Source organism: Ochotona princeps, chromosome 4, assembly GCF_030435755.1.
Source record: "Ochotona princeps isolate mOchPri1 chromosome 4, mOchPri1.hap1, whole genome shotgun sequence".
In the NCBI taxonomy this organism is placed as follows: Eukaryota; Metazoa; Chordata; class Mammalia; order Lagomorpha; family Ochotonidae; genus Ochotona; species Ochotona princeps.
Genome location: NC_080835.1, coordinates 77173865 through 77201488, shown reverse-complemented (window position 1 = coordinate 77201488; position 27624 = coordinate 77173865). Strand labels below are relative to the sequence as shown.

At 42.3% G+C, this 27624-nt stretch overlaps 3 protein-coding genes across 6 annotated transcripts in view; 2 read left to right on the top strand and 1 right to left on the bottom strand.

Moving 5' to 3' along the window:
• The window catches only part of DLAT (dihydrolipoamide S-acetyltransferase), a 40274-nt gene extending 32989 nt beyond the window's left edge, over positions 1 to 7285 (top strand). The window contains exons 14-15 of one of the 2 annotated variants that reach the window (XM_058663912.1): positions 1367 to 1525; positions 6822 to 7285. In XM_058663912.1, the coding sequence (XP_058519895.1) occupies positions 1367 to 1496 (130 nt within the window). In that variant the 3' untranslated portion in view covers positions 1497 to 1525; positions 6822 to 7285. Of the gene's footprint in view, positions 1 to 1366; positions 2951 to 6821 lie in introns of those variants that run through there. The other variant, XM_004585059.3, reaches the window with a different exon arrangement.
• Positions 6668 to 13730, bottom strand: PIH1D2 (PIH1 domain containing 2). The gene is made up of 6 exons (XM_004585061.3): positions 13585 to 13730; positions 12569 to 12773; positions 11257 to 11380; positions 10656 to 10901; positions 10132 to 10397; positions 6668 to 6897 (listed from the first exon to the last, which is right to left on the bottom strand). The coding sequence occupies exons 2-6, from the start codon at positions 12740 to 12742 to the stop codon at positions 6763 to 6765; spliced, it is 945 nt and encodes a 314-aa protein (XP_004585118.2). The 5' UTR covers positions 12743 to 12773; positions 13585 to 13730; the 3' UTR covers positions 6668 to 6762.
• A 95-nt stretch (positions 13731 to 13825) lies between these two features.
• On the top strand, positions 13826 to 27533 carry NKAPD1 (NKAP domain containing 1). Of its 3 annotated transcripts, XM_058663913.1 has the most exons (7): positions 13870 to 13962; positions 14189 to 14395; positions 16119 to 16195; positions 19312 to 19412; positions 22599 to 22748; positions 24418 to 24471; positions 25616 to 27533. In XM_058663913.1, exons 3-7 carry the CDS (start codon positions 16127 to 16129, stop codon positions 26115 to 26117), a joined length of 876 nt encoding a protein of 291 aa, XP_058519896.1. In that variant the 5' UTR covers positions 13870 to 13962; positions 14189 to 14395; positions 16119 to 16126; the 3' UTR covers positions 26118 to 27533. The 3 variants fall into 3 exon arrangements, with proteins under 3 accessions (XP_004585119.1, XP_058519896.1, XP_058519897.1); XM_004585062.3 differs by lacking the exon at positions 14189 to 14395 and having other exon boundaries at positions 13826 to 13962; XM_058663914.1 differs by lacking the exon at positions 13870 to 13962 and having other exon boundaries at positions 13969 to 14395; positions 25619 to 27533.
• Positions 27534 to 27624: the final 91 nt, after the last annotated feature.

Genomic DNA, 27624 nt, shown 5'->3' with positions numbered 1-27624 from the left:
AACTTTTTTGTTAAACGCAGTTAATCTTACTTGGGATGGGAAGTGTTGCTTCAAGACATGCTAGTTTTTCTTCCATTTTTTAAAAAGATGTATTTATTTTTATTGGAAAGGCAGATTTACAGAGAGACAGAAAGATCTTGCATCCACTTGTTCACTTCTCAAAAGGTCACAATGGCCTGAGCTGAGCCAATCCAAAGCCAAGAGCCAGGAACTTCTTCTGGGTCTCCCACATGGGTGCAGGGTGCCAAGGCTTTGGGCCATCCTGTTCTGTCCCAGGGCGCAAGCAGGGAGCTGGATGGGAAGTGGAACAGCCAGGACTAGAACCGGAACCCATATGAGATCCCAGTGATTGCAGCCAGAGGATTAGCCAGTTGCCATCTTGCCAGCTCCTACTTGTTCTCTAAAAAAAAGAAATTATTTATCTGAGAGGCAGAGTCAAAAAGTGAGCTCCCCACATGCTTACAACAGTCACGACTGGGTGAGCCCAAAGACTGGAGCTGCAAACGGGCAAGCAAGGTCTCCCTTGTGGGTGGCAGGAACCCAATTACCTGAGCCATCACCATTGCCTCTTGGGGTCTGCATTAGGAAGGAGGTAGCTGAGAATTGAACCCATGTACTCCCTTGTAGAATATGGTTGTTTTTACCAGTAGGCTAAATGCCTACCCTTCCCACTCTGAGAGTAAATATTTTAGATTTTGGGCCCGGTGCAGTGGCCTAGCAGCTAAAGTTTTTACCTTGAAAGTGCTGGGATCCCATATAGGCATTGGTTCTAATCCCAGCAGCCCCGCTTCCCATCCAGTTCTCTGCTTGTGGCCTGGGAAAGCAGTCAAGGACAGCCCAAAGCCTTGGGTTCCTGCACCTGCGTGGGAGACCTAGAGGAGGGTCCAGGCTCCTGTCTTCAGATTGGCGCAGCACCGGCCGTTGCAGCTCACTTGGGGAGTGAATCATCGGATGAAGATCTTCTCTGTCTCTTCTCTCTGTATATCTGACTTTGCAATAAAAATAAATCTAAAAAAATATTTTAGATTTTGTGGACCTTATGGTCTCTGTTAGAAATAGTGTGCTATTGCAGTGTGAGCAGTTCGTGTGACTTAATTTCAATAAACTTTTGTTTGTGAAAAAGGTAGAAGGCAGGATTTGGTGATAAACTGAATGTATGAAGCCATGCTCCAGGTGTCTTGTTTGGTCTGTTTCTCCAAAGTGTTAATCTGCACTAAAGGTTTAGGGAGACAGGAAGACTAGGTGGAAATTAATATCAGCTCAGTGGGATTGTGTATGAGGTAGGAGTGAACATTGGGATGATTATAGCCTTAAATGTAGGGATTGCTTTCACGAATCTTAATACAATTTTTTTGCTTTTCTCTAGATTTGATGTGGCTAGCATGATGTCTGTTACACTCAGCTGCGATCATCGAGTTGTAGATGGAGCAGTTGGAGCCCAGTGGCTTGCTGAGTTTAGGAAGTACCTTGAAAAGCCGATGACCATGTTGTTATAATTAACCAGAGAATTTCTAGACTCTCCCAGGTGACACTGGTTCATTCTTATCAGGATATTTATATGTCATTAAACAGATGGTTCTTTGAAAGTTAACCATTTAGTTATTTTTATTACTGAATATGCCCAGATAAGTTATTTGTAATTGGCATTACAGAATTTTTTTAAATGGCAGTTATAGTCAAGTGTTGTACACACTTAATGATTATCATAACACCAAATTTTACTGTGTACTCATAGTCAAGGGATAGATAGCCTAGCCCTTTGGGGATTAAGTATTCTCATGAGGAAATGTTGGATGGGAAGAATTGTAGCTCCTTAAAAACATAAAAGTAACTTCTGACACCTTGGAGTTTTAATTGCCCAAAATATTCTGCTTTCGTGTAAGGGAAAGAAAAGTGAAAAAAATTTTCTCTTGAGGAAAGCTTGAATTTTAAATTTAACCTTGGTTTAAATCAAGCTGCAAGCTTGATTTTGGAATTTCACAAGGTTTTCTGTTAGCATGATGTTGGTTTATCCTGGATAGGAAGGGTGGAGAACTTCAAGGAAAGTGAGATTTTTTTACATCAGCAGTTTCGTAGACTTTTTCAACCAACTGTACTTTGTGTTTCTATGGATACCTAAATGATTTTTCTCCTTAAAATACAAACATAAATCAGATATGTGGTATAACTGGGAATTTATGTGGGTATTTATTTAAACTTAAGAGTGTATTTCTGATAGCAGAATTTTATAGTTACCTCCACATAAAAGAACATAGAGAATTGAACCAAAATTGTGAAAGATGTATAGGGAATTTTCCAAGATCAACTGGTAGCTAGTAACAGATGAATTTACTCGGTAGAATTTATTATTGAGATAGTTCTGGAAAACTCTTATCAGATAACTATGGGAATATACAGAATAAGTGTACATATGTAAAATATGGATGTGCCAAAGTCCATTTATAACTGGATCCTGTCTGTAAAGAGGGGAAGGGATACATTGGTAACTGCTTAAGATGGTAAGAGTGATGCCCATTTTGATTATTTCTACTTGGATAAATTTTAAAAAAAGGTATTAAAAAAGTGTTTTCTATCTTTCCAACCCAGCACTGTCTCATGTAAAATAAGCAAGCCCTAAAATCTTGTTGGAAGGAAAATCAATTCTGTGGCTAGCTTATCTATCCAGCCTGAACACTTTTTTCAAACTTATTATTTTTGCCTTTTTTTTTTTTTTTTTTTTTTTTTTTTGATGGGAAGGAGGAAGTGACTGATACTCAATGTAATAAAAATGAACTGGGAACATTATCACAATTCCAGACTTTCTGTTGAATTGATGTGTTTTAGTAAGTGGAGATATTTATGCGTATCTAAAATAAATCTAGTGCTTCCTTGTATATGTGATATGTGGAGCTGGTCCCTGAAATTTGCTTTTAAGCATTGCAGTGTTGAATTTATTTCTAAATGTTCCTTACCACATGGTGCACAAGTGACACTCCACATATTCCACAAACATTTACCTTGCAGTAACATTAGGAAAGCAATCCAATAATCTGGCTGTAGTAATTAGAATTTTAGGTTGGACTGAAGATGATGCAGAAGGAACAAGCTTATTACAAGGGACCATCATCACTCCGAGCCAAATCTCATGGTTCAAACATGCGAAACTTCAAAGATAATTCATTCTTTGCTAATGCTGTGGCTCTATTGTTCCCTTGAAAAAAGAATAAAAAATAATTGTTTTATGATCAAAATTGTTCTGAGTAAAAAATCTGAGCTATAATCAAAATCTAGAGTCAGTCTGTTTCTCTAATCAGAACTGTAAGAAATAGTATTTTTGTTTTAAATAAGACTGTTTAAAAATTAAACATTATGCTTCTAATGTGTCTGGTCTAATTTTTGATCCATTGGTGAGTACTATTCCCACTTAATTATTTAAGATCCAGGGACAGCTATGTATAAGCTCTAAATGTGGTTTTTATTATGTTTTTATTTTAAGATTTATTTTACTTGAAAGAATTACAGTGAGACAGATTTTTCATCTGCTGGTTCATGCCACAAATGGCCAGTAGGCCAGAGCTGGATTCGTCTTAAGCTGGGAATCAGGAACTTCTGGGTCTCCCATGTGGGTGCACGGGCCCAAGGCCTGGGCCATCCTCCAGTGCCTTCCCGCTGGCATTAGCAAGGAGCTGGATTAGAGGTGGATCAGCCAGGATAGGAAGATAATGCCCATATGTGATGCTGGCAGCACAAGCAGATTAGTGCACTATATCACCATATAGACCCCAATGGATGTAAAATTTGAGTTTATATCTAATTGGTAAGATAAGGACTGAGTTGAGAATACAAGCTAACATGTTAAGCTCAAGGAATTATTGTAGTACCCTGTGTCTGCTATAGGGGCTACGTGGTCTGGCTATGTGGGCTAATTTACTTGCAGTTCTGAGGTTTGCAATTGTGAAATTGTACTGTTCCAAGCCATGGTCTATAAAAGGTATAGAGCAACATCCGAGAGAGGATGGGAACACAGTCCAAGAAAAATAGTTTATCACTTAGTAAAGTACACATTCTGGAATAAAATCCTAATTGTTTCTGGTAAATGATTTAAAACCAAGTTTGTAGAAAAATATAGCTGTTCTTTATCATCTTTTTTTTTTTTTAAGATTTGTTTATTTATTAGAAAGGCAGAGTTAGAGAGGGAGAGACACATCTTTCATCTGCTGGATCACTTGCTAGATGGCCATAGTGGTCAGCCCTGAGCCAGGATGAAGCCAGGACCCTCATCCAGATCTCTCGCATGAGTGGGATGGACCCAGGCACTTGGGCCATTATCTGCTACTTTTCCCAGGCCACTAGCAGAGAGCTGGATCGGAAGTGGTCAGCTGGGACACAAACTGGCACCCATACGTGAGGCTGGCATTGCACGTTGTGACTATACCTGCCATTCCATAAGGCCAACCATGAAAAAATATAGTTTATAAATAAAGGATAATTTCCATCTCAAAGTATTTCCAATTTGAAGGGAAAAAAGCCTGTTAAGATTCAAATTAAACTAGTCCATGCTTCATTATCAGTGCCTTTCTGAAGCAGTGTTTGGCTTTTAGGGAAGGGGTAAGTACACAAACACATTGATACAAATAGCATTGAAGTGCTGAGTGTGACAGTTGAAATTCAGTGGTTAAGGGGATTTTTCTAGGAAATATGAGGGAACTTCAAAAAGTTACTGGAAGAAAAACTGAAACCTGCATTTTTTTTTTTGTTTATTGGAAAGGCGATATACAGAGAGGATGAGAGACAGAGAGGAAGATCTTCCGTCCGATGGTTCATTCCCCAAGCGGCCGCAACGGCTGGAGCTACGCCAGTCCGAAGCCAGGAGCCAGGAGCTTCTTCTGGGTCTCCCATGCGGGTGCAGGGTCCCAAAGCTTTGGGCCGTCTTCGACTGCTTACCCAGGCCACAAGCAGGGAGCTGAATGGGAAGCGGGGCCGCCGGGATTAGAACTGGCGCCCACATGGGATCCTGGCATGTGCAAGGCGAGGACTTTAACCAGTACACTATCATGCCGGGCCCAGAAACCTGCATTTTTTAAGAATTGAAGATGCCACAAGCTTTTTGGCTGCAAATTATTTTTATAGACGGAAAAGACAGGTTAACAATTTTTTTGAGGGGGGGAAAACGTAAGGTTTGTTAATTTTTGGGCACTGCAGTTTCAGACTATTTTCAGAAGACAACTCAAATTTAGGCCAGGCTTAAGGAAATAATATTTAAATATCACATAGTACTGAGAATTTCTGTTACATACTTAACACTTTCTAAAGTCAAATAAAAATTAGGACTGTTGTATCTTACGTTGATGTAAAAACTACAAAGAAGCTGTTTTGCATCTAGGTAAGATAGGTAAGGGATGTTTAAAGTTTGAATTTAAACTGGACAGTTGTTACTTTGTATTTCAAAAAAATCAATGAGGGTTGAAAAGCCTTTCACTTTTGAAATCTATCATTTCTTAGAACAAAAGTAACTTTTTTCCCTCATTAGAGATGGATATATTTTGCTTATGATGTGCATTAACAGCCAGTTACTGTTACTGCATTGTGTGTCATCCACATCCACAGACAACAGGTCTTTTTCTTTTTTTATGATTTATTTATTTGAAAGGCACAGTCACACACAGATTGGGGGGAGAGAGTGTGAGATCTTTCATTGCTGATTCACTCCCAAATGGCTACAACAGCCAGGACTGGGCCAGACTGCTGACAGGAGCCAGGGGCTTCATCCTCTTGGGTGAAGGGGCCAAGCACCTGGGCCCTCTACCTGCTTTCCCAGGCACATGAGCAGGGAGCTGGAGTGGAAGTGGAGCATTCAGGAAGTGACCTGCAGCAACTCATTCTACTAATACCACAATACCAACCCCAGGCAACAGCTTTGTTTTAAAAGGTCTGTAGAGGTAGATGGGGCACCTGGTAGAGCCGTTTAATGACACTACAAAGGTTAACACAAGCGTGGGTCTGAATGTTGTATTTGTCCTAGTATGTTTATTACTGAAGGAAGCTGTCACTACCACCATCTATCAAGGTAACACAAACTTATTGCACTGTGTGGGGTATTTTTCTGATGCAAAAATTTACTGGGCCCAGTGCAATGGTCTAGGGGCTGGGGTCCTTGCCTTGCACACGCCAGATCCAAATGGGCACTGGTTTGTGTCCCTGGCTGCTCTACTTCCAGTCCAGCTCCATGCTTGTGGCCTGGGAGAGCACTGGAGGATGGCCCAAGGCCTTGGGACCCTGCACCCATGTGGGCGACCTCGTTGGTGAGGGGCTGGTTCCTGGCTCCTGGTTTCAGGTCAGCTTGGCTCTAGCTGTTGGCGGCTGCTTCGGGGGTGAATCAGTGCATGTAGAATCTTTGCTCCTTCTCTCTGTATATCTGTGTTTCTACTAAAAATAAACAAATCTTAAAAAAAGAAATTCTACAGGTCTAACATTGATTTCCCAAGCAATAAAGTGAGAGTTCCCATCTGTTAACTTGCAAATGATAGAATTCTCCTCAGTAGTATTTTTGTTACTTAAAGAGCACTAGAAGTTACATCATGATTACACTATTTTTAATAGTTGGTTGAAGCTAAGTTTATTTAAGGAGAAAATATGGGTCAAGTCACAGCTGAAGAAAAAATTTAATTGCATCAAAACGAATGTTTAAAAAAATTTTTTTAAAACCACTACATCTCTACCCATTATGAGATTCATATAATTCACATGATGTTAGTGAAAATCCAAAAGACAGATGTGTTTGTTTTATGCCAGTGGCATGGTGATAATTAATCTGGATTTCCCTTTGATAAACGTTGCTGTAGTTGTCTCAGTATCAACAGATTCTGGAAGATTCAGATGCAGTCTGTACTTCTCAGAGACCTCAATCAACAGATCATCCTAAGAAGAAAGCAAGATTTCTGAGATGAAAAATTGAAAAGTATTTCCAGGTTAAAATATGTTTCTCCTTGTTCTTTGCCTAGATAATCTCACTTACTACCACAAGACTTAGAATGAATAATAAATTAAAAATTAATCCATTTGAGGAGCCGGTATGGTGACTCAACTGGCTACTCCTCTACTTTCAAGTGCTGGCATCGTATACGGGTACTGGTTTTAGTCCCAGCTGCTCCACTTCCCATCCAACTTCCTGCTTGTAGTCTGGGAAAGCAGTGGAGGATGTCCCAAAGCCTTGGCACTGTACCCATGTGGGAGACCTGGAAAAAGCACCTGCCTCCTGGCTTTGCATTGGCTTAATTCTGGTTCTTGCAGCTATTTGGAGGAGTAAACAAGCAGAGAGAAGATCTTTCTGTCTCTCTGTAAATCTGCCTTTCAACTAAAAATAAGTATTTGGGGAAAAAAAAGATTTATTTATTTGAAAGTAAAAGTTAACAGAAAGGTATCTCCCATCTGCTGCTTTACTCCTTACATGGTAACAGCCTGAAGCCGGGACCAGGAGCTTCAGCGGGTGCTTTTCTAGCCCATTAGAAGTGAGCTGGGGGCCTGGCGGCGTGGCCTAGCAGGTAAAGTCCTCGCCTTGAATGCCCCGGGATCCCATATGGGCGCCGGTTCTAATCCCGGCAGCTCCACTTCCCGTCCAGCTCCCTGCTTGTGGCCTGGGAAAGCAGTCGAGGACGGCCCAATGCATTGGGACCCTGCACCCGCGTGGGAGACCCGGAAGGGGTTCCTGGTTCCCGGCTTCGGATCGGCGTAGCACCAGCCGTTGCGCTCACTTGGGGAGTGAATCATCGGACAGAAGATCTTCCTCTCTGTCTCTCCTCCTCTCTGTATATCTGACTTTGTAATAAAAATAAATCTTTCAAAAAAAAAAAAAGTGAGCTGGGCCAGAAATGGAGCAGCGAGGACACAGAATGGAGTCTCATGTGGTATGCTTGTGTTTCACAGTGATAAAGCTCTGAAGGAAGCCAGCACGGTAGTTTTTAAAACAATATACCTAGGTTTGCCTGTGGTTTTAGATCAAGTAGTAGGGAACAGGATGCTGCTAGCATGTATTGGTTCTGTTGACTACATTTCACAAGGTACTATGCAAAACAATAGCCCACTTGGCAAGTGCAATTAGAAGGGAATACGATAATCAAACATTGTAAGACTTGCATGAAAAATGAAACTTATATTTTTAACCAGTAAAGGATAAAATTGAGAATTTTTTGGTTGACAAAAGCTGATTAAAACAGTCTGCAGAAAGGTTAAATCAGTTCTTTTTGCCCCTTTACACTTCAGTAAATCCTTAGTTTTTCCTTTAAGTGTAAAGAAGTACATCTTGAGATATGTGTGTGTCTAAAATGAATGAGTGTGGCACTGCTGGAAACAAAATGCTACCAGGCAGCTTGAACTAGTGACTTCCAAATTGAAAACATCCTTTAATCCCAACATTTCCCAGATGTGGCTAACCAAGGGATGCTGTTGAAGGTCAGGGAAGAGAATGGAACTGACAGCCAGGTGACCAGGGGAGCTAGTAAGAATGCCCTCTGCCTCCAGGAAAGGGTTGTAATATCTGTCCCGAGGACTGTTGGAATGATGTGCCAGGGACTATATAATGTACCTCATTTTCCTTGCTGTGAAGTGAGAATATTGATTAGGATTAAATTTGCTCCACTGACATCCTATGATGGATGAGCTTGAGGGAATAAGATAACTTGTCACTGAATATTACAGGTGTGACACAAAAGGAACAGAACATAGAATACAGGGGAAAATCCTTGACTTTTCGAGTCCGCCAATGGGATTTGAGGTGGTTTTTTTTTTTTTTTATGTAAGAAGCAATTATGTGTGACAAAAAGGGTGAACTGTGGTAGACTACAAAATTGTTCCTATTTTCCCTTTCTCTGTAAATTCATACATCCTTACCATGTTGTTTCTTGAGTGGCTGAGAAGATACATTCTCCAATCCTAGTTTTTATTTTTAGTTCCTATTTTTTAAAATAGACATTTACTTATTTGAAATGCGGAGTAACAGAGATGGGTAGAGTTAGCTCCCATGTGCTGCTTCTCATCTCTCATGGCTGCAGCAGCCAGAGGACCAGGTCTGAATAGGCAGGACTTGAACCAGCAATTCAAATATAGGTGACTGGTGGTACACACGTAGGCTTGCCCTTCTGTCTCACAATGCCTGCTCCTCTCCCAGTCCTGCAGGTCTAGGGTTTTACCTTATAACTTTGGCCAGTGGAATGTGAGCAGAAGTGATGCATGTCATAGTTGAAGTGGAATAGTTAAACCACTGCATGGTTTGACTGTTCCTATTCTCTCTCTGCTGTAATGAGAGCTTCTCCCTCACCTGGATCTTGAAATGCATGAGACTTAAAAAGCAGAGGCTAGCTGCTGTGTAACCTGAGAAAATTATTGGAGGGTCCTGAAGTTCTGAAATTTGTTGCTACAGCCTAACATAGTGAATGTTAACTTCTACAACTGTACAGTATGGTAGGCCCCCCGAATCAGATCTCTAAGTTCAGTATCCGTGGATTCAGCTAACTTTAGACTGAGGATGTGGTTGCATCCATACTGATATGAATGCCCTTTTGTTTCCCTCATGATTCTCTAAATAACAGTGTAACAACTATTTACATAGTGACTATATTGCATTAGGCATTACAAAGATCTAGGGATAATTTAAAGTGTACCAGAAGTGGGCCCAGCATGGTAGCCTAGTGGCTTAAGTCTTCATCTTGCCCCTGCCGGGATCCCATATGCATGTCAGTTCATGTCCCAGCCACCCCACTTCCTATCCAGCTCCCTGCTTGTGGCCTGGGAAAGCAGTCAAGGATGGTCCAAAGCCTTGGGACCCTGCACACATAGAGTAGACCCAGAAGAGGCTCCTGACTCCTGGCTCCTGGCTTCGGATCGGCTCAGCTCCAGCCATTGCGGCTAGTTGGTGGAGTGACTCAACAGACGGCAGATCTTCCTCTCTCCTCTCTATATCTGACTTTCCAATTAAAAAAAAAAAATCTTGAAAAAAATTTCCTCTGCATGTATGACATTCTTAAAAAAAAAAGTATAGCAGAAGTGTATCATCCTATATAAATGATTCAGCATCTGAGGATTTTTGTATCCATGGAGGCTCTTGGAAACAATTCCCTGGATTTATCATAAGACCAGTAAATTACCTACTCAACTTACCTCAGAAACACTAAGGTCACAGAGAGAGACCGAATTAATACCAGGTAATTCAACTTTCACTTCAATCTTCAGAGGCTTCTCATTCTCATCTTTCACAATCTTTAATTCGTAGGCTGGTACTGTCATTGCCTCCTGGATTTCGGTACTAGAAATCTCTTCTATCAGACATCCTGTTTTGCCTGAAACTTGTGTTTTTGGCAGTAAGAGTTGGGGAAAGTGATCTGGATTGCTCCCAGTACTGCTTCTTATCTGGGCAAGATTTTGTCCTTCAGAGAAAAAAAGGGGGAGACAAAAATCACAAGATACTCTCAAGTTATCAGCTATGATATATATTTGTGTAACAGGTAAAACTACAATTAAATTAGGTTGGGAATTAAAGCTCTCCAAAGTTTTGGGCTGAAAAGGCAGGATTTTAAAAATCTTTTCAGATTTCTTATATCTGATTTTTACCTTTTTCTGTTCTAAATTTCTCACCTTTAAAATCCATACTTAGTTTGCAAAATGTAAAGGATTCATCAACTTACCCATTCTTTTTTTCTCTCTTAAATCTTTTGAATCAGTTTGGATACCCATCAAATTTTGTTTCATTCGTTGAATGCTTCCTTTTATTCTAAATTTGGCAATGTGGTATGAGTGTGAGAGTGTGACCTGGAGTCGCTCCTCAATGCACTGCATGGTCATCTTTATTAACTCGTCTTTCTTCATGTGGTCTTTTCCTGCTGCCTGGAGAACATCAGGGTTGCAGGCAACATCGATGACTGTGTAGGCATCTGTGCATGCAGAGGGTTTGACATAAAAACAACTTATTGCACTAATGATATTGTCAGGTAGTCATTAAAACCGTATTCTTGAGAGAGGTAGAAATAGAAATTCTATTTCTGTATTTTTTCAGAGGCAATGAAAATGGTGCTGTATAAAGTCTATTAAGGTATTCCTTGACATTTTTATATGGGTTAAAAATATTGGAAAAATTGGATAATATTAAGTTTGCATAAAGTACACTGATTTGTCATTATATTGTCACGAAATAAAATACCTGAAATGCTTGTCCCAAGTAAAATCTGGTTCATGCTTATTTCCAATAAAGTATTTGAAATGTGCCTTTTCTCTGTTAATTAGTTGTACCTGGTGTTTCAAAGACATCTTCTGGCCTGCCAAGACTTAGTGGTACTGGATGAGTGGTTGATTGGGGAGCTGGGATCCGTTTCCACTGACACAGATTGATAAAAAGCGATTTTTCTTTTGGTTTCTAGGAAGCAAATAAGTTTGCACATCTCAGAACCAAGTGTTTTTAAGAACTGTAAAGACAATATTCTAAAGGCAATCTGGAAGAGGAATTTTAGTCCACTATTGAAATAATGGTAAATTATACAGGTACCCTGTTTCTTTAAAGCTACTCACTCTTCACAACAAAATCTGACTGCTGCTCCCAAAGGAACTGCTGGAAAACAGGGACTGAGCCAAGCAGTTGTTTCAGGTGCATTTGACCCTATTTCACCATTTCTGTCTCTCCAACCAGATAAATCAGTTTATCTGAAGAAGCATCAATTCCATGGTCCTCTAGTAAATAATATTGCTTTTGCTTTTTATTCTAGCAGGAAAAAGTGTCTGATTTTGAGATCTCCAAACTGTGTCATGAATGAATTTCCTATTTACTCCTGAGCAAATTTTTCCACATTGTGTTTCTACTTGGAGAGAAGTTCTCCCTGAAGTTTCCTTGTGGTAAAGCAGCCATAGCTGGGCTGATATGGTAAGACAGCAAGCTAAACTTCTGCCTGCGGTGTCAGCATCCCATGTGGGCATGCTCCACTTCTGATCCAGCTTCCTGTTTATGGCCTGGGAAAGCATCAGAGGAGGGCCCGAAGCCTTGGGCTTCTTCACCTAGAAGAATCTCCTTGTTTCAGATCAGCCCAGCCATTGTGGCCATTTGGGGAATGAACCAGTGGATAGAAGATAAATCTCACCTGTAAAATCTGCCTTTCAAATATAAATCTTTCTCTCTTCTTTTCTTCTTAGATTTTTTTTTTTTAATTGGAAAGTTAGATATGCACAGAGGAAGAGAGACAGTGGAAAGATCTTCCGTCCTCTGATTCACTCCCCTAGAGGCCATAATGGCTGAAACTGAGCCGATTCAAGCCAGGAACCAGGAACTTCTTCTAAGTCTCCCATGTGGGCACAGGGTCCCAAGGCTTTGGACTGCCCTGCCCTCGATCACTTTCCCAGGCCACAAGCAGGGAGCTGGATGGCAAGTGGGCTGCCAGGACATGAACTAGCATCCACATAGGATCCCAGCGGGTCCAAGGTGAGGACTTAAGCTGCTAGGCTATTGTGCTGTGCCCTCTCTTCTTTTTAAGTAGCCATAGCTAATGTATAAGGTCATTTTCTAGCTGTTCCAAGATCATTTCACACAGTCCTTCATCCCTGGCACTATACATACTAGAATCCTGGTTTGTAGACAGAATTGTGGTTCTGGGCTGGAAAACAGCTGCTGTCCCTCCCTCAGCTCCTGCTGGATGAATTTATTGTAACGCTCAGGGTCACTTTCAGCAAGATCGTCGAGAAGGTTCCAGAATTGGTTAAGTTGGGTGACCAAAGCCTTGGACGATGTCATGCTGGTTGATGGTGAGAGAGGTCTTTCAAGCCTATAGAAGGACATGATTTAAAGGTCAAAGTCTGTGTAATGCGATTATTTTCCTTTTTTTAAAGACGGGAAGGGTTAAGAATTTATCAGTTATTTTAAATCATTGTATATCAGCAGTTTATATTTTCCTTATTTTTTTAAAGGTGTAATTTTATTTGAAAGGCAATTAGAGCTCCTCCATCTGTTGGTTTATTCTCTAAAAGGCCCCAGTAGCCAGATGTGGGCCAGGCCAGTCAGGAGCCTGGGTCTCCCACAGGGTGGCAGGGGTTCAAGCATTGGGGGCCCTTTCACAACTGGGATTCCAACAGGTGCTCACGTGGGATGCCCCAGATGTTTTCCTTATTCTATCTGTGGTTAGTTAACCCCTTCCTAAACGCTCCAGTTATCCTCTCACATAGGGCCTTACCTTCCCTAGAAACCCCAGAATATAAAGTAGTCGTATTAAGGTTCGATTTCCTGGTGCTCTTGTTGCAACACCCAAGTATTGGCTGAAACGTGCCTCAAGTTGCGTGTGCGTGTGTGTGTGTGTGTGTGGCACGCCCTTAACAGTTAAGAGCAAAGAGTCCGAGACGGCCTAGCATCTCCTAATCCCAACTTTATCTCCCACAAACTGTGTGACCTGGAGCAATTAATGTATGTATGACTCTCGGCTGCACCACTCTCCCCTCCGCCCACATCAAAATAATCCTGACTCTTTTGGATTACTGCGAGGCCAAGGAAAAGAGGTTTAGAGACTTCCAGTACTATATCACGGTTAGACTAAATGGGAAATTTAAGTAACGGACAATCATCCCCAAGGTTCGCGAACCCACCTCTTCAACTCGGTTCCCAAACCGCGACATCTGTTTCCTGGGTAACCAAACTAGGTACAACATCTAATTTCGTCCGGGAAGCTCCAGGCAGAAAGTCTTTACATGCAGTTCCGGAGTGTCGCCCTCTGGGGTCGGGCTTGCTTTTTAAGCTGAGCGGGACTCACTGGGCCCCTTTAGAAGCAGCGTGTTTTCCTGCCACACCGGGGCAACGTCTTCGGACTCTCCAGAAAATTCCTCCCAGCGGGAGTCTCTGGCTCTCCCGTGGGTGGGAAGAATTTCTTTGGCGCACTGCTTCCGGCCTGAACGGGAAGCTCCCCCTCCTTTTCCTCCCAGGCTGCTCCTCTCCCCCACCCCGGCCACGCGAGGCTGCGGCGCACGGTATGGGTGTGTTTGTGTGTATTTGTGTGGGGCGGGAGTTGCTAGGGACAGTTCCCGGGAGCCCCGAGGCCGCCGGGGGGCAGGGCTCCCGGTGACGGAGATGGGGGTGTCCGCTCTGTCTTCTACGTGGAAACCCCGAAGGCCCCTTCAGGCGCCGTAGACACTTCCTGGGGCCCAACGGAAGGTCGTGCCCGTCCACAACGTCCTCCATTCTTGTCCTGGGCAGTCCAACCCAACCCTCCCCGGCGGTGTCGGGCCCAGCGGAGCATCGGCGGGGAATGCCCTCCAGTCTCGGGCAGGGCTGGGGAGAGGCAGCCTGGGCCTGGGCCTAAGCGCTGGGAAGGTGAAGCTGCCCTGGGTCGGAGGAGAGCTTGTAATGGAGTGGTTCTTCGTCTCACACTAACAAGATGCCTGATTACCTCGGGATCGAGGGGTGAGTGAGCGTGGGGGTGATTGCACAAAAGCCCTGCTACCCACACACGGGGATATTTTTGGTACCCAGTTTCTGTATAAAGTTAAAAAGTACGAGTCAGGACTGGCAGTGCCCTGAATGGAGACATTTAGGCATCCCGCTTGCGCCTATCAGGGTCCCAGTTCCAGTGTTTGCGTCATGGCCAACCTTGGGGTTCCAGAGTTGACATCTAAAGCTGGACAGGTTCTTGGAGTGGTTTGCAGAGACAAGTAATGGGTTGAAGGGACCTTCATCTAGAAAATGGGAATGCAGACCCTCTTTGCCTTGGAACTGGGTTCCGCATCTTGGATTCAAGCTGTAGCAGGCGTATCATTACACCCAGAATAGAGTAAAACAATCACTGCCGTGCCATTTATGTTGTATTAGTTACTAGAAGAAATCTAGAGCCTGCAGGGAGATGTGCAAAAGTACTGTGCACATACTGTCCCAGTTTTCTGTGAAAGTATTTTTAAAAGATAGTGGAAATTGCAATGAAAAGGTGAGTTTACTTTGTTGCTGAAAAAAGAAAACCCATGCATAGGAAGAGGTCTTCAAAAATGTCCCGAAGAATATGTGTTATGGAAACCCTGCACATGGGTTCTTCATTTCTTTCTCTTTTTTTTAGGGATGTATTTGTTTTTACTGGAAAATCAGATTTTACCAAGAGAAGGAGAAACAAATCTTCCATTCTCTGGTTCACTTCCCAAGTGGTTGCAATGACTAGAGCTGAGCTGATCCGAAGCCAGGACCCAGGAGCCTCCACTAGGTCTCCCACTTCCCAGGCCACAGGCAGGGAGCTGGATGGGAAGAGGAACAGCTGGGACACAAACTGGTGTCCATGTGGGATCCCAAAGCCTGTAAAGCAAGGGCTTCAGTCACCATGCTACTGCACCAGGCCTCTAATACTTTTTTTTAAATGTCTATTCAGTTTCTTTGATTATTTTTTATTTCTTTTTTAAAAAGATGTATTTATTTGAAAGGCAGTGTTAGGGAGAGAGATCTTTCATTTGATGGCTCATTCCCCAAATGGCCACAAAGGCTGGAGCAGGGGTTGGTCTGAAGCAAGGAGCTTCCTTTATCCCGGAGCCAGGAGCCAGTAGCTTTTTCAAGTCTCCCAAGGACTTGAGCTGTCTTCTGCTGCTTTTCCAGGCTATTAGTGGAGAGTTGGATTCAAAGTGGAGCAGCTGGGACTTGAACTTGCACCCAAATAGGATGCTGGTACCACAGACAGCAGCTTTAACAGTTATGCCACCGTGCTGGCCTCCTCAAGTATTTTTTTTTTTTTTTAAACTAAAATAGACATAGCTTTTAATTCAATTTTCCATGAATTATTTTTGAAAAACCCTTGAGTAAAGGACTTGAGCAAACAGTGATCTTGGCATCCATGAGGGGGTAGATAGTGGGGTCCCAGAGCCAGTTCTCACAGATGTTGAAGGATGGATCTATTTGCCAAATATAAAATAATTATTGTGAAGATTAAATAATAGGTGCTTATGATAGCTTAGTTTTTTTTTTTTTTTTGCAGTCTTGTATTTCAAAGACTTCCACTGTCTTCATCCTCGCATTACAGTCATCCCCATTCCTTTTTAATGGTAAAGGAAAAACTATTCCTCTAATTTGTGGTTTGGGATCTTTGCTTTACGTCATGCTTCTTTATGAAATGTAATAAAGAAAATGCTTATGACATGTTACTGCTTCATTTCAGATTGAAGGATGTCCCGTGTTCCCTTGGGAAAAGTCCTCCTGAGGAATGTCATCCGGCACACAGATGCTCACAATAAGGTAGGAGCTACAACCAGACATTGCCAACACCACTGAGGGTTTGCAGTAGGTGCAGCTGAGGGCTCCAAAGTGAAGAGGCAGTTTATTATTTACTGAAATAGATACCAAAAATTGGATAAGTTTTGTGTAGTAGAGATATTTGCAAAGAACTATATAGTACTGAAGAAGGAATAGAGAAATCTGGTTTGGGGATTTAGAAATGATTTCATAAGGAGCAAGCATGAAGCCTAACTGTTGAGGTTCCACAGCTCACTTTAAAAACCTGGGTTTCATTTCTTCCTTCCTCCTTCCTTTTCTCTCCCCCGCCCTCCTCTCCTCCCCTCCCTTCCACTCTTCTCTCTCCTCCCCTTCTTGCCTTCCCATCCCTTCCCTTCCTCTCCTCTCACTTCCCCTTTCCTCCCTCACCTCCTTTTTTTTTTTAAGATTTTTTTTAATTTGAAAAGCACAGTTGCAGAAAGAGAAGCAGGAGAGATAGATCTTCCACTCCTTGGTTTACTTCCCAAATGGCCATAGATATCTGAGATTGGGCCAGGCTGAAGCCGGGAGCCAGGAGCTTCATCCAGGTCTCTCATGAGTGCAGAGGCCCAAAGACTTAGGCCATAGTCTGCCGCCTTCCCAGGTGCGTTAGAAGGAAGCTGGATTGGAATTGGAGCAGCTGGGGTCAAAACCATGCCCATATAGGATACTGACACTGCAGGCAGTGACTTAACCCTGTGGACCACAGTTCTGGTCCCCTTGGGTTCAATATCCACCTCCAGCTCTTAGCTCTGGTTTTCTGCCAATGCAGATCCTGGGAGCCAGTGGCGATGCTTTCGGTCCTGGGGTTCTGTACCTACACGGGCAGATTCTGATTGTGTTCCTCGCTCTCAGCTTCAGCCTGACCCAGGTCTGGTAGCTGTGGGAAGTTGGACCTCTAATTAGTAGGTGGGAATGTCCCATCTCTCTCACATTTTTGTCTGTTTGACAGACACAGAGAGGCACAAGTGTATGCGTACACACACACACACTCAAATCTTCCATCTGCCATTTCCTCCCCAAATGCCTGCAATAGCCAGAGCCAGGGCAGTTGAAGCCAGCAGCTATAACTCCATCTGGATTTCCCACTGGGTGACAGGGGCCATCACATGCGTTTTCTGTCTCATCTTGTCTCTGTCTCTCTGAAGTTATATCTCAGCCTTTTAATTAAATAAAGTAAATCTTCAAAAAAAAAAAAAGTAGAATAGAGGAGTCAGGACTTGAACCAGGCATGCCAAATGCCTGTCCCAAGCTGAGCGGCTGGTGCTTGAACTAGTTGTGCGTGGATGGCTGTTAGTTTATTAGATCTAAAGGAGCTTTCCAAGCAGAGAGCATCAAGCACCACTAAGTAGGGCAACAACAAAGAAATGACATGCTAGAAAATACTGTACATCTAGGAAGTAAGGAGTGTTAGGTTTGGGTATTAAGAGATAAGGTCTGGGAGTTAAAGGACAGTGGGATGATGATGCTTGGAATCTTGTCTTTTTGTCAAATGTTTGTAAGTAGGTTATGACATGATCATATTTGTTTTTAAAGATTTATTTATTTTTAATTGAAAGGCAGATTTATAGAGAGAGGAGAGACAGAGAGAAGTCTTCTGTCCACTGGTTCACTCCCCAAATAATCATAATGACCAGAGCTGAACCCATCTGAAACCAGGAGCCAGGAATCTTCTCTGGGTCTCCCACATGGGGGCAGGGTGCCAGGACATTGGGCCATCCTCCACTGCTTTGCCAGGTCATAAGCAGGATTGGAAGTGTAGCAACCAAACATGAACCAATATGAGATACCGGTGCTGCAGGCACATTTGTCACACCACGATGTCGGTGCTGGTCCTGAGTGTTTTAATTTTTCAAGATTTATTTATTTATTCGATATGCAGAGTTAGAGAGAGGAGACAGATCTTCCAGCCTCTGGTTTGCTCCCCAAATGGCCACAGTGGATGCTGCGGGGTCGGGCCAATGCCAGGAATTCCATTCTGGTCTCCCAAGTGAGTGGCAGGTGCCCAAACACTTGGGCCATCTTCTGCTATTTCCAAAGCACATTAACAGGGAATTATATTGTGTGTGAACTAATCAAGACTTAAACCAGAGCTATGTACATGCCAATGTTGCAGGTGGCAGCCCCAATATTTGTATTTTAGAGGATCTGTTGACTGGATGGCGAATACATAGAGAAAAGGCAGGGAGACTAATTAGGAAGCTATGATAGTGTTCCAGGCGGAATTCAGTGTGGATTTGCAACAGAAGCAGTGGTAAGAAGATGAAGAAGAGACTTACAACTTCAGAGTTGAAGGAAAGAGGAAACATTGGGGCTAGACACAGATTATTGCTGTGTGGGTAGAGAATAGAGGTCATAAAAATAGATGCAGCCACCTACAAGAGTATATCTAATGAAGTGCAGGCAAAGACCCCTTATTTAGTTTTCTCTAGTAACTATGCTCTTGGTTTGATCATAAGTATAATTACTATCATGCTGCCTACTTGTCTGGTAGGGTTAGAATTGAAAGTGGTAGCTGAGAAATGAATCTAGCACAGAACTCAGAAAAAAATATGTTTTCTGGGCAGTGGTCATGTTTTTTCAGGAAATTCTCTAGCCGGCATATCATTTGTTTTGAGTTGGTTTTAGTAATAATTATAATGTGAAAAGACACTTAATCTAGGGTTTTTAAGGAACTGTCATTAATAGTTTTCTGACTTTGGCAAAATCTCTGAACTTTTTTTCTTCTCAGTAAAATCCTGGTTATGGTACTTGTATTTGCCTTCTAAAATCGAGTAAGGTTCATTTGAAGAGACACAGTTAAAAATCATTGTGTTTTAGAGACCTGTAGGATTCTCATTTGCTAATTGCAAAGTTAATAAGGTGACAAGTGTGTCTAGGCAGGGGTTAAAAAGTTTCATTGCTGTGGTATTCTCTCTGTTTGAGATGTACCATGATGGATTATTTAACATTTCTAGAGAAGTCATAATTTGTTTTCTTTGTCCCTAACTATAGTCTACTCTGTGACCTAATAATTAGTCCAGGTTGTGTTTTCAGTCACTTATTTTTCTGTAATTAACGTTTTTAATAATTGACTTTTGTTTCTTTCTTTAAAAATCTAGATTCAGGAGGAATCAGATATGTGGAAAATAAGAGAACTAGAGAAACAGATGGAAGATGCTTACCGGGGAACCAAAAGGAAAATGCTGCCCAGCAGTTCAAGGTGAAGTTGCAGCTCTGAGAACCAAAAGAAAGCTCATCTTTTTTCAGAATCATCCACTTTTGTTTAAAAATGTTTTGGTTGGGGCATAGTAGGTCATTCCTCTGTGGAACCATAGGTGTTAGTGTCCTGGCTGCTCCATTTCTGAACAAGCTCTCTGCAATGCAGGTGGCGTAAGTCCTTCGGCCCTGCACAGTGTGGGAGAACTGGAAGAAGTGCCTAGCTTCTGGCTTTGGGTCATTCAACTCTGGCTGTTATGGCTGTTTCGGGGTGAACCTGTAGATGAAAGACCTCTCCTCTCTCTCAAATCTGCCTTTCAAGTAAAAATGAATAAAATTTTTTTTTGTTAAGGATAGAAAAATTCAGTTCTGTGAGTCCTTAAACCCTTCTGGATCCATTCATCTAGACCCAAACAAAGATAATGGTTATGGTGCGTATGTCCTCCTTCCTTGTACCTGATTTACAGTCGAGAATTTACAAACTCTGTCTTGAACAGTTGAAAATGTCCCAGGTTCTGTGTCTTCTGTTATGCCCTGGAATCCTGGAATTGTTTTTTTTTTTTTTTTTTTTTTTTAAGGTTAGTTTTATTTTTATTGCAAAGTGAGATATACAGAGAGGAGGAGAGACAGAAAGGAAGATCTTCTGTGATGATTCACTCCCCAAGTGACCACAACGGCTGGTGCTGTGCCAATCAGAAGCCAGGAGCCTCTTCCGGGTTTCCCACACAGGTGCAGAGTCCTAAGGCTCTGGGCCATCCTCGACTACTTTCCCAGGCCACAAGCAGGGAGCTGGATGGGAAGCAGGGCTTCCAGGATTAGAACCAGCGCCCGTATGGGATTCCTGCGTGTTCAAGCCAAGGACTTTAGCTGCTAGGCCACCAAGCCATGCCCTATACCCTAGAATCTTACAACCCTAACTCTAACCCTAACCCTTTTCTCTGTCATTCTCTAATTCTTTTTTGTTTTTCAGCCTTCTTTCTTTAACCATATACTTACTCTCTTTATCCAGCTGATAGGCTTTTATGTTTCCTTCTTGGTGATTTTGAGTGTGAGTATGAAGGATTATACAGGCATGTCTTGTACCTGGCCAGGAGCCAGGAACTTCTTCTGGATCTCCCACAGGAGTGCAGGGTCCCAAGGCTTTGGGCCGTCCTCGACTGCTTTCTCAGGTCACAGGCAGGGAGCTAGCTCTATGGGAAGTGGAGCTGCTGAGATTAGAACTGGCACCCGTATGGGATCCCGGCATGTATAAGGCAAGGATTTAACCACTGGGCTACCATGCCGGGCCCAGTAGTTATGGTTTTAAATTAATGGAACAGCAAATCTCTAAGACATAAGACAGTCTTTTGGGCCCGCTGCGGTAGCCTAGTGGCTAACGTCCTTATCTAACGTGTGCCAGGATCACATATGGCTGCTTGTTTGTGTTCTGGCTGTCCCACTTCCCATCCAGCTCCCTGCTTGTGGCCTGGGAAAGTGGTCGAGGATGGCCCAAAGCTTTGAGACCCTGCATGGGAAACTCGGAAGAAGCTACTTGCTGCTGGCTCCTGGCTGTGGCTCAGCTCTGGCTGCTGCGGCCACTTGGGGAGTGAACCAGCAAATAGATCTTTTTGTCCCTCCTGTGTAAATCTAGGTTTCCAAGAAAAAAATTTTTTTAAAGATTTATTTTTATTGGAAAATCAGATATACAGATAGGAGAGACAGAGAGGAAGCTCTTCCACTCGTTGATTCATTCCCCAATTGGCCTCAATGGCTGGAGCTGTGTCGATCTGAAGCCAGGAGCCTGGAGCCTCTTCTGAGTCTCCTACACGGGTGCAGGGTCCCAAGGCTTTGGGCTGTCCTCGACTGCTTTTCTAGGCCACAAGCAGGGAGTTGGATGGGAAGTGGGGCTGCCGGCATTAGAACCAGCACCCATATGGGCTCCTGGCACGTGCAAGGTGCAAGGACTTTAGCTACTAGGTTATGGCGCTGGGCCCATAAATATGTTTTTTTATGAAGGGATATCTCTTTAGGAATAGGCATTCTGATTGTCTCATTAGTTCTTTTGTTTCGAACAGTACCTGGCACGTAGGAGGCCCTTAAACATTTTGTTAACTGATTAACTGACTTACTGTCCGGTTCGTAGTGGTTAGGCCTTATTTCTGCTTCACCAACCTATTTGCTGGTTTGCAGCAAAGGGAAGTGTGTTTCAGAATCCCTAGGGTAGTGGGATGTTCCCAGTTGTGATTGTGCTGTGCTTCCTTCTTGGTATGTCTGCCAGTGGGCAGGCAGTCACAGCACGAGGTAATCCAGAACTGATTTCACCAGTGGTCTGCAACAGGATGAGAAGCAATCGTCAGATTCTCCCGCAACTGCACTTCACAGATACTCAGAGAGGAAGGGAGAGTTCCTGCAATTATTTATCTACTTATTTTAAGATATGGTAGTTTTATTGGAAAGGCAGATTTACAGAGAGGAAAAAGAAAAATCTTCATCTGCTGGTTTATACTCCAGGTGGCACAGTGGCCGGAGCTGAGCCGATCCAAAGCCAGAAGCTAGGATCTTCTGGGTCTCCCACGTGGGTGCAGGGCCTCAAAGCTTTGGGTCATCCTCCACTGCTTTCTCAGCCACAGCCTGGAACTGGATGGTTAGTGGAGTAGCTGGGACACAAATCAGTGCCCATAAGGGATGTTGGCGCCTGCAGGTGGAGAATTAGCCAGTTGAGCCATCGCACCAGCACAAACAGATAATTTCTGTTACCTGTTACAAGTGTTATTAATAGAGGTATCAGGTTATTTTACTTTCCCCTCAGCTTGATCTGTGAATTGTGCATTTTTTTTTTTTTTGGTATTTTTCAAAAAATATATTTTATTTGAAAACCAGATTTTACAGACAGAGGAATGGCTTCCATTTGCTGGTTCACTCCGCAGATAGCTACAGCAGGGAGAGATGAGCTGATCCAGAGCTGCGAGCCAGGAACTTCCTTTTCACATGGCTGCAGGGGCCAAGTACTTGAGCCATCCTCTGCTGCCTTCCAAAGCTGTTAAGCAGAGCTAGATGGGAAGTGGAGCAGCTGGGATATGAACTGGCACCCATGTGGGATGCCGGTGGTAGCAGGTCCTAGCCTGCCACACCGCTGTCCTGGTCCCATGTATGATGTTCTTTAGTTACCTCCCAAAGTGCTTTTTAATCTAAAACTTGCTTTCTCTTACAGCCGGATGCGTAGTGATGGCTTTGATGAAGAAGGTCATAGAGAGTACTGGAAGCCAAAGAATGAAATTTCTGGGACACTGGAGGACGATTTTCTTAAGGCTAAATCGTGGAACAAGAAGTTATATGATTATGAAGCTAACATGCCAGACAGGTTTGTGACTAAATTCCTATGTTAATTATACTTGTTTTGAGAATGTGTACTTGTCAAAAATCAAGTGTCCTCACAAAAACTTACACAAGATTATTCATAATGGCTCAGTGAACAAAATCAATCCCCAAAGACAAATATCATATGTTCTTTCTGATATAAGCCAACCTTCATGCAAAATACAGGATCATTAGCTCTTTTAATACTGTTTTTGTTGCATCTCATGGATTTTGATGTTTTTATTTTCATTTCTTCAAAAATGTTTTTTTCTTAGTCACGAATAGGTCAGTGTTTTAATGTTTTTGATTTTCTTCTTCATTTGTTTGACTCATTGGTCATTCAGTAGCATGTTATTTAACTTCATGTTGTTGTAAATTTTCTATTTTTCTTCCTGATGTTGATTTTATTTTATACCTTTTCATTTAAGGGGATGTATAGTAATTGTGCAGTAGAGACTATCATATCCAGAAATGAAGATACCGTGTAGTATACTGTATGTCTACTTCCAAACCAAAGATGGACTCTCAATGAAAATTAAATATATCTTGACAATAGGATGCTGGACTCTGCCATTGTCCATGCCTACAGTGTTGGGATAATTTAGGTAGCAGAATGATGGATTTATGACTGTTTATGAAGGACTGCACTATTGCAATAGTATGTGGGAAATCAGTGCGAGAATTGTATTTGGAGAGTAGGGAAGAGAAATCCCGGAACCTAGTGAACTGTATCATGATATAATAAAACAAAAAAAATTTTTCATAATGGCCAAAAAGTGGAATCCCAAATGTCAGATGAATAGCTAAACGAAATGTGGAGTAATTTGTCAGTAAACGATTATTAAGTGGCAGAAGGACTGAAGTAGTGATGTACATCCTAGGATGTAGACGTAACCTTAAAAAGTAGCTAAGAAGCCAGACACTGAAGACTACATCCTGAATGAGAGTATTTGGGTGATTATCCAGAATAAGCAATTCTACAAAAAGTAGGTTAATGGTTGTTATGAGCATGAGGCATTACACTTTAAAAAAAATGAATTTTACATTTTGAATTTTTTTCAGAAGAGTGCTTCACAACTTGGGAGCAAAATCAGTGATTCTTTTTTTTTTTTAAAGATTTATTCATTTTATTACAGCCAGATATACACAGAGGAGGAGAGACAGAGAGGAAGATCTTCCATCCGAAGATTCACTCCCCAAGTGAGCCGCAACGGCCGGTGCTCGCCGATCCGAAGCCGGGAACCTGGAACCTCCTCCAGGTCTCCCACGCGGGTGCAGTGTCCCAATGCATTTGGCCGTCCTCGACTGCTTTCCCAGGCCACAAGCAGGGAGCTGGATGGGAAGTGGAGCTGCCGGGATTAGAACCGGCGCCCATGTGGGATCCCGGGGCTTTCAAGGCGAGGACTTTTTTTTAGCCGCTAGGCCATGCCGCCAGGCCCCCAAAATCAGTGATTCTTAAGAAAGAGAATGCTACATTGTTTTAAATAAAGTAATCCTTTGTGTCTGAAATGATAGCATACAGTGCAGAAAAATAGCTGTGTCTGATGTTGGTTTAGCTCCACTGTATTTTTTTGTTGTTCTATAGGGATGTGTGTATGCATGCATATGTTCCAAAAAGTAATTTCCACATTGTGTATGTGCTTTAACAATACATGTCATGTATCATCTTACAGATGGGGTCACAGTGGTTATAAAGAGTTATACCCTGAAGAATTTGAAACAGACAGGTAAGGAATATGAGCTTAGAGACAGGAAGGAACTGTAGTTAGTACACCCTGTTTTGGAAATTGAGCTCTCTAAATTTGAGAGGATGTAACATTTGCTATTGCAATGTGAGCTTGAGTCATAGCAGGTGCTTCACTTGGGAGTGATCCCTATTGTTTCTTTCTCTAGTGGATATTTGGCATCTCTGTAAACATTTTTTAATTTTTTGAGACGAAGATGAGACAGATGGAGAACTGACATGTGTTGGTTTCATCCTGTGAGTGACCACATAGCCCCGGGCTGGGAGCTGCTGAAGCTGTGAGCTGGGCCCTTACTCTACGTTGCTGAAGTGAGGCTCCAACTACTTTAGCCATCACTACTTGACTCCCAGGGTGTGCATTAGCAGGCAGCTGGAACTGCATTGGAACCTGACTTGGAGGCTTTAGGCATCCCAACCCAGCTTCTTAGCCACTTGGCACACACTTGCCCCACATTTAGGTTTTTATCCCCTTGTTTGTGAGAGATACTTTCCAAGATTCCCAGTGAACACCAGAGACTATAGAAAGTGCTGAATGTTAGTATATTGTTTTCTTACACGTACATATCTTTAATTTTTATTTTGCACTTGAAGATACTTTATAGCTTTTCTTTGGTGTGTGTCACCAACATCATTCCTGTTGCTATGAAGTAAAATAAACATTACTTGCATATGTGTACTGCTAGACCTAGACAGATAACTTGGAAGACTACAAAATACTTAATGAAGGGGTGGTAGATACACTGGATATACTGGACCAAGAAATGATTCTTGTCCCGAGTGGGTTGGAGCCAGACAGTGTGATAGCTCCTCATGCAACTCAGAATGGCATGTAACTGAAAACTTTTGTTTCTAGAATTCTCCACTTAGTATTTTTTGACTGTGTGTTAGCCCAGCTAACTGAAATCACAGTGAACACTGTATAATGGGATTATTGTTTATTCCATTCAGTAACTCAGTATGGTAAATTAGGATTGTTTTCATTGTGAAAGATGAGGAAACACAAACATGAGAATAATAGGTCTCACAGCAAACCTATGTCAATTTTGGTTTAAACTTCAGGTGTTAGCCCCAGCTTCCTATCTAAAATGCAGAATACTAAGACTAACACACTTTTTATTTTTTATTAGTAGTGATCATCAAGATATTACCAATGGGAAAAAAGCTTCTCCCCAAGTAAAGTCATCAACTCACGAATCTCACAAACACAAGAAGTCAAAGAAATCTCACAAAAAGAAGCAGAAAAAACGGTCACACAAAAAACAGAAGAAAAGCAAAAAGGAAGCCACAGATGCAACAGCAGATTCATCAAGTGAGTGCTCAGACGCTGGAGCTTCAGGTACCAAGAAACGGAAACAACCACATAAGCGCAAGAAAAAATCCAGGAAAAAGTCTCTCAAAAAACCTGCTTCGATCATAGAAGCAGAAAATGACACTTCACAGTCAGACGATTCAGCTTCTAGCAGTTCTGAGGAGAGTGAGGAAAAAGACACTAAGAAAACCAAAAGGAAAAGGGGGGATAAAGTCCATATCCCTGTAACTAACAATGAAATACAGCAGAGGACAAACAAACGCACAAATTGGAAAGTGGCTACAGATGAAAGGTCTGCTGAGAGCTCAGAGGATGACTAAATGGGAAAGAAATTCTTGTTTCCCAAGTGACTGGAGATTGACAGCACTCGATGCCTTGGGGTTTTGCCAGTGACTCATTCACTGCAGAGGGTCAGAGCTGTTTTGTGCCATCTGTATGTGTTCTGACAGCCTTCTTGTCTTCTATTTTAGCCTGTTAAACCTGATCCCCACTTGTTAGTGGAGAATCTGGTATTATGTTATGAAGGCTTCTTGAAGAGATTATTTTTTGGTGATTAATTACCTATAGTATAGAGAATATATATCCCAAACTAAAGGACCTAGAAAGCTGAACCTAATAATGGCCTGTATACACATGAGAATGTTGAATTTGGAGAAACGAATGGCTGGGATCAGGAGGTGGATTGGAGCCATCACTGAATAGGACAGGATGATGGGAACACAGCAGGTTTCACAGCTGACCTGTTTTCATGCTAGGTGCTTTTTGACCCTACAGTTGTGGTCCAGTTTATTTAATGAAGAAACTGGCCTAGGAACATACCTTTTCCCTTTGTGGTAACATTCATTGACTTGTTGCTAGAAGGGACTAGGATTTTCCCAAATTTCCCTGCTGGGCAGGGTCAAGAGCTAGTTAATATACCCCACTCCCCAAACACGGTAATTGGGTAGTAAGTAGTTTTCTAGTTACATTGTTCTACGTTGTTTAAATGGACGCGTGTTTGGGACTATTTCTTCAGTTGTAGAAAGTGAGAAAGCATTAGGAACATCTGTCTAACGATGTCCTGAACAGGATTCAGGGCAGCAAGTGCCATTTAACCGTTACCTTCCTTGTTTATTTCTAAATTTTGTTAATGATTTTAAAGATTTCCCTGAAACTAAGTTAATCATTTAAAGATGGAAACAGGCTTCTCAGGGACATTACCATTGCTTCCAGTCTGCCCTTAGAGTTTAAGCACCAAGCAGAGGCCACATCATTCCCCTTGCTGTACTGTTGACCCCTACTGTGTTAATTCGTAAACGAGGCTACCCCTGAGAAGGCTGGCAGAACACAAGTGAAACTTTGGTGAAGGGAGAAAACATCAAGTGACCTTCACTGTTGTTCATTTCTGGCTGTCACTTAATGGGCTGAGTAAAAGTCTTGCAAACTCAGTCTCTTGGTCTTGGTTCTGCCAGTAATCAGTTGTTAAGTTACAGTGCGTGAACCTCCCAGGCCTCGCTTCCCCAACGAAATAGATACTTCATGCTAGCATGACTGTTTAACACCAGCAATAGAATACAACTACAACAGCATTCCATGAAGTGGTATTTCATAGTCCTCACTACGACGTTTGTTCTTTATGAAACAGATTTCTAATAAAGTGCTTGGTTTTACACATGGTTGGCCAGATGTGCCCTATCCCTGATTATGAGTGGGTGCTATCTTTTGGGATATTTATTTGAAATATACTTTGATATTCAGTTATTGATGTCCCATGGTATGTATTTTATCTTTGGGATTAGTGGGCAAACTAAAGGAGGAGAAGAGTAGTTACTACCTCTGAAGCTAAAG

Coding starts and splice junctions, on each gene's coding strand:
- PIH1D2 (XM_004585061.3), bottom strand. CDS start 12,742: ATGACATCGTCCAAGGCTTTGGTCACCCAACTTAACCAATTCTGGAAC. Junction 10,902..11,256: donor AGATGTCTTTGAAACACCAG/GTACAACTAATT, acceptor CTGCATGCACAG/ATGCCTACACAGTCATCGAT. Junction 10,398..10,655: donor AAGAGAGAAAAAAAGAATGG/GTAAGTTGATGA, acceptor TTTTCTCTGAAG/GACAAAATCTTGCCCAGATA.
- NKAPD1 (XM_004585062.3), top strand. CDS start 16,127: ATGTCCCGTGTTCCCTTGGGAAAAGTCCTCCTGAGGAATGTCATCCGG. Junction 16,196..19,311: donor ACACAGATGCTCACAATAAG/GTAGGAGCTACA, acceptor TTAAAAATCTAG/ATTCAGGAGGAATCAGATAT. Junction 24,472..25,615: donor GAAGAATTTGAAACAGACAG/GTAAGGAATATG, acceptor ATTTTTTATTAG/TAGTGATCATCAAGATATTA.